At 54.6% G+C, this 5,609-nt stretch overlaps 1 protein-coding gene across 1 annotated transcript; it reads left to right on the top strand.

The window, feature by feature from the left end:
- The first annotated feature begins 205 nt into the window (after positions 1-205).
- On the top strand, positions 206-1,064 carry LOC125519095 (uncharacterized). Its single transcript, XM_048683981.2, has one exon. It carries the CDS (start codon positions 382-384, stop codon positions 883-885), a length of 504 nt encoding a protein of 167 aa, XP_048539938.1. The 5' UTR covers positions 206-381; the 3' UTR covers positions 886-1,064.
- The last annotated feature ends 4,545 nt before the right edge of the window (positions 1,065-5,609 follow it).

Below are 5,609 nucleotides of genomic sequence, written 5' to 3' on the forward strand. Positions count from 1 at the left end.
TTCCAACAGACATCTCCCTAACCCACGCACTAAAAAACCGAGCACCTGACACGCCCTCGTAGACGCCACCCGTAATTAACCCCCCTGCACCGACCTGTTTACCAGACCAACGATCGAGCTCAAAAACTCACCGTGCTACTACTAGTTTGCATAAACAAAGCGCCAAGGCCTTTCACCAGAGCTGTATATATACGAGTAGTGTGGAGGAGACAGGAGGTGAATATATATTTCCGGCCAAATCTTGGATGCTCTCGCGGGGTTCACCAACTCTCACTTGTCCATGATCTTGTCCCTGTGCTGATTAGCAGCACCTGCCCACAAAGCCTCCTTGATTACCAGCTCCGTTTCGCGGAAGCAGGGAGCTAGATCCATTTGCTCGAGATGAATGGCTACTCCAACCTCGCCTCCTCGCCCCCGCCGGTGGCGGTGGCGGTGGCGGCGGTGACCAAGGGCGCCCGGGCCAGGCGATCGCTGGAGCTGACCCACACCAAGGAGACCAACGCGTGGGAAGGGCTGGCCATCGGGGCGGTCACCCTGGCGAGGACCTTCTCCACCGGCTCGCAGAGGCTCTGCAGCAGGTCCGGTGACAAGGCCAGGGGCGCCCTGCCGGGCGCCATGAGGAGGGCCTTCTCCATGCGGAGGCACCCCGCGGCTCCCGGCAAGGGCGACGGGCACTACTGGAGGATCCACGACATGGAGGGGGACAGCGACCACGGCGACGGCCACAATGCGGCGGCCGAGGAGGAGCGCGGCGTGGAGAAGGAGCACGAGGAGAAGAAGGAGCCGCGGCGAGAGGAAGGTCGGCCGAAGGAGGAGGCCAAGACGAAGAAGAAGAGAGGCAACCACAACATCCTCAAGGCGTGCAAGAAGCTCTTCCGGTTGTGATGGATGGCGGCTTGTCGATCGATCGAGCCGCTTCTGCTATAACGAAATGTACTTGTTTGATCTCTTGGTTGATTGTTGGGGTGTTCATGTTGCATTTGTTTCGTTCGTTTCCGTTGAGGAGGAGCTAAAACCAGGGTGAGCTCGCCATGCCGAGCGCTGCGCGCATGCGTGTTTGTGCACTTTGTTCGCTGAGTGCGAGCTTTAGATCTGGATGAGACTGGGAGTGTGGGCCACGGCCGTGTCGCGCGGGCATTTTGCTGGTCTCCGATGCCATCACGGGCGACCACCGGAGACCGGAGTCAAATGGACACCGGGAGTTCGTGCGCAACCTCTGTCGTCGGGTGGGAGCCGCAGCTGTCGGAGCTCTAGACTCGGTGTGGTATGCGCAGCGGGTGGCCGAAATGGCCCAAATAGTAAATCACTACTACCCTATCACTACTACCCTATGCATAAGAGCAACTCCAACATACTGACCCAAACGGACGTGATTTCGTCTGCTTTTTGTCCGTTTAGGTCGGCCAAACGGACACGGATACTCGCTTTCGCATTTGGGTCGGCATTTGCGCCCAACGCCGGCCTGCGACCCATTTAGACGGCGCAAAAATAATAATAAACACATGCATATTTAAAAAAGAAGAAACTATATTAATTAAACATTAAAGCCGGCCACGAAGGCCGGCGAGAGTCCACGTGTCCACATTTGCATTTAAAAAAATAAAAACAGCCTAAACTACGAGGCGGCGCGCTGCCCTAGGCGTCCTCGTCGTCGTCCTCGGGGTCCGTGAGGTTGATGAGCGTCGGCGCCGGCCCAGGCGAACGCCGTGTTCCAGAGCGCTGCCATGTCGGGTTGTGCCGGCGCAGGCAGTGCCGGAGCGGGGGGCTGTGCGGCCGCCTGTGCAGCCGCGGCCTGGCGCGCCTCCTTCTCGGCCTCACGCGCCTCCTCCTCGAGGTCGCGCTCAAGCATTCCCTCGTACTCGCCTTGCCGGCGCTCCTCGGCCAGCCGGCGCTGGCGCCACATCTCGAGGTAGGCCTGCTCCTGCGCTGGCGTCGCCCCCAGCCAGACCGGTGGCGCGGACACCCACTCGCGCACCACTTCATTCCAGGAGAAGCGCGCGATGGGCTCGGGCTCGGGCTCCGGCTGCGGCTGCGGCTCCGGCTTGATGGGGGACGGCGGGGCCACCGGCGGCACCACGCTGTCGCCCGCCGCGGAGAGGGCAAGGGCCTGCGCCATTGCCGCCTCGTAGCGGGCCTCCTCTTCCGCCTCCGCCGCCTCCGCTCTGCGCCGTTCGTCCTCTTCGCTCTCACGGTAGACGGTCGCAAGGGCCGCCTAGTAGGACGGCCCCGCCGCACGGTCGGCTTAAAAAAGGACGAGCACTGTCGCTGACGTGTGGGCTCGTCGTCATAAATTAAGCTGACCGCGTGGACAGCGGGTAGTTGGACGGCCGCCATGTGGGGACACGGCGGACAGCGAGAAGGCGCGTGAAGCGTCCGTTCGGCGTCCGCGCCGACGCATTTGGGGCGTAAATTTGGGCCGCAAATGCGTCGGCGCGGACGCGACACGGACGTGATTTGGGTTTGGGTCGGCGCGTTGGGCCGCCACTTTTGTCCGCGCCGACCCAAACAGACGCAGGCGGACGAAATGGGTCGGCCCTTTGGAGTTGCTCTAAGACGGTCTTGACTGCTTAAGAGCCCGGCGTCCCAAACCCGCCTCAAACACTCGGGCAGACGGCCCGATCATCTGATCGGTCACAATTAAGCGGTTCAGACGGGCGTCTCATACATCCGAGGTGACCGGCATCCCTAATATTTAGCCCAAATCTAGAGCAGATATGGGACGCACAGCGCACCCGGACGCGTCCATTACGTCGGTCCTAGCCCACGCTGGCCCACCCGACCCACATATATTCCTCCCCGTTCGCTCGCCGAACCAAAACCTAGCCACTTCACTCCATTTCCCCTTCATTCCCCTTCGCCACCCAATCTACCGTTCGACGATCTCCGGCCTTCTCCGGCAAGGCGGGCAACAGATCCGAGTCCTACACCTCCAGATCAGACAACCCCGAGCCTATCCCACGTGGCCCTGAGGAGGAGCTGGTCGTCCGGCTTGCGCTCCGCCGCTCCCGGGAGGAGGCAGCCCGACGGCAGCGCTCGGACTTTTTCCGTCGGGAATCCATTGTGTCCGCCCAAATGGCGCATGGATCCGGTGCTAGGTGTGTCATCGCTGCCTCATCAGAGGCGGTGTGGTTTCTCTGGCGTCCAAACGCAGTGGCGGATGCACAACCCATCCGTTGGCCCGCTGAGGCCATGGACGCACCATAGGCATCGTCCGACTCAAACATGGCTTGGCGCGTCCGTTGTGCGAGGCGGCGGCATCCCTCGCGGCAGTGGACATTGCGGAGGCTGAGTCGCATTCCCTAGCTCCCTGTATGGTGCACCGGTCCAGGCGTCGCAACCACATCATGGTGGATGTCGCCGGCTCGTCCCACAATGGATCCATCATAGATTTGACGTCATCGGCACCATCCGGGTTCCAGGCTCCGACGAGGAAGAGTAGGGCATGAGAGACGGCGACGCCTTGAGTCCTGTTAGCCAGCTCGTGTCCCATGCGTACTCTACCTTGTTGGTGACTGGACCAACACTCACGGAGCGCAACAGGCTGCCAGATATGGGCACGGCGGAGCCGGATGAGACAGGTTTACGTTGCATGTAATAATATGAATTTGAGGTTTCTAACATGAGATATCCCATTGTAGAATGAAATATTTAAGGTGTGACCGGTCACTTTCCGCGGACGCACCCGGACGCGTTCGCAGGCGTTTGAGCAAGCCACTGGACATGGACACAGCGAAGCCGGACGAGCTCCGTTTAAAGATCGTTTACGTTGCATGTAATAATATGGATTTGAGGTATCCTATTGTAGAATGAAATATTTAAGGCGTGACCGGTCACTTTCCACGGATGCACCCGGGCGCGTTCCCGGGCGTTTGAGGAGTTGAATTTGTCAAGTTCGGTTGTAGACGCTCTAATAACTGAGACCATGTCCATTCATTTTTTGAGAAAGAAAGCATCCTCTCTAATTTTATTTAGTTGAAACCACGGTGCCTTAGAACATCTGAAACCGAAGTGCGCAAATCTGCCTCCCTAAACGTCCGCGGGAATGTCCACACAGCGTCGACCGCCCTTAGATGTCCTCTTTTACTACCACCCTCAGTTTTGAAACCTTAAATCCATGCCAACACATACATGTCGATCATTACATGTAAACAATGTCATGATGAATAATGAGGGGCCTATTTTGGAATAGCAGAGGTCTTGCTGACTTGGCTAAGCGTAGTTTCCTTGATGAAACTTCGTATGAATATAAGTTATATTTTATTGCGTTGTCAGAAACGGGTCAGGATAATTTTACGCCGAAATTTCTTGGGACAATTTCTGGTGGTGCAGACTTTGATTGGCATTGTCTACCACCTAGGGGGAGATCAGGCAGGATCTTACTTGGACTTAATTGTGGTACATTGGAAGTCCTAAATGTGTTTTTGGGTGACTTCACTGTCAAATTTCCTGGTGGCGGTGTATGGTGCAGCATAGCCGGAGCTCAAGCCTGATTTCCTGGCAGACCTGGTGAGGATCTCTAGGAAGGTGAGGTTACCCATTTTGGTTGCGGTGATTTTAACATTATCACAAGGAGAGAGGAGAATAATAACGAAAACTTTGATGGAAGATGGTCGTTTATGTTTAGCACCATCACTGATATTCTTGACCCGCGAGAGATTGATCTCACACGCAGACAATTCACTTGGGCGAATAATTTGGCGAACCCAGCATATGAGAAATTGGAAAGACTGTTGACCAGTGTTGACTAGAAACAAAAATTTCCCTTAGTTACGGTGCGAGCATTACAAAGGGCAATCTCTGACCACATTCCACTGCTTGTTGATTCAGGAGATGCGACTCACACTGGCAACAAGAATACCTTTTCTTTCAAAATGACATGGTTTGAAAAGGATCTTGGACCTGATTGACATGGAGTGGGCTAAGGAAACTAGAGGGGTTTCAGATGTTGATAAATGGCAATGAAAAATAAGGCACTTGCGATAGTTCCTGCAGGGATGGGCAAAAAATGAGAGCGAAATTTATAGAGCGGAAAATGATAGGTTTTTGAAGCTCATTGACAAATTCGACATAGGTCAATATACTCAACGTGTTTGACAATGTTGCCAAGAGGGAGACCGAAGTGAAGCTAGTGAAGCTAGCGAAGCTTCTCAGAGACGAAGAGTTGATGTGGGCTCTCAAAGCTAAAGTTCGGAAAGTAATCCAGGGAGACAATAATACCTAGTTTTTCCATATGATTGCAAATGGGAAACACAGAAAGAAGAAAATTATGCAACTTGAGTAGGATGAGGGTACAATTATTGGGCATGAGAACATAAAATTATATGTCTCCAACTTCTATAAGAGGCTTTTGGGGGCACCTGCGGAGAATTTTGTTTCTCTAAATGAGGATATGGTTAGGGATATTCCTCAATTGAATGTAGACGAGAATGAGGTGTTTTCGGCACCATTCTCTGAAGAGGAAGTGTATGAGGCAATCGGTCAAATGAAAAGTAATAAGGCACCTGGTCCTGACGGATTCTCGGCTAAATTTTACAAGAAATGCTAGGGCATCATTAAAGGGGATCTTATGCCCATGTTCCATGATTTGTTTAATGGTTACCTTCAACTTT

This window comes from Triticum urartu, chromosome 1A (genome assembly GCF_056163025.1).
Source record: "Triticum urartu cultivar PI428250 chromosome 1A, HENAU_Tu73, whole genome shotgun sequence".
NCBI classification, from domain to species: domain Eukaryota; kingdom Viridiplantae; phylum Streptophyta; class Magnoliopsida; order Poales; family Poaceae; genus Triticum; species Triticum urartu.

Bases quoted from the DNA above. Each gene is read 5' to 3' on its own strand.
- LOC125519095 (XM_048683981.2), top strand. From the start codon at position 382: ATGAATGGCTACTCCAACCTCGCCTCCTCGCCCCCGCCGGTGGCGGTG.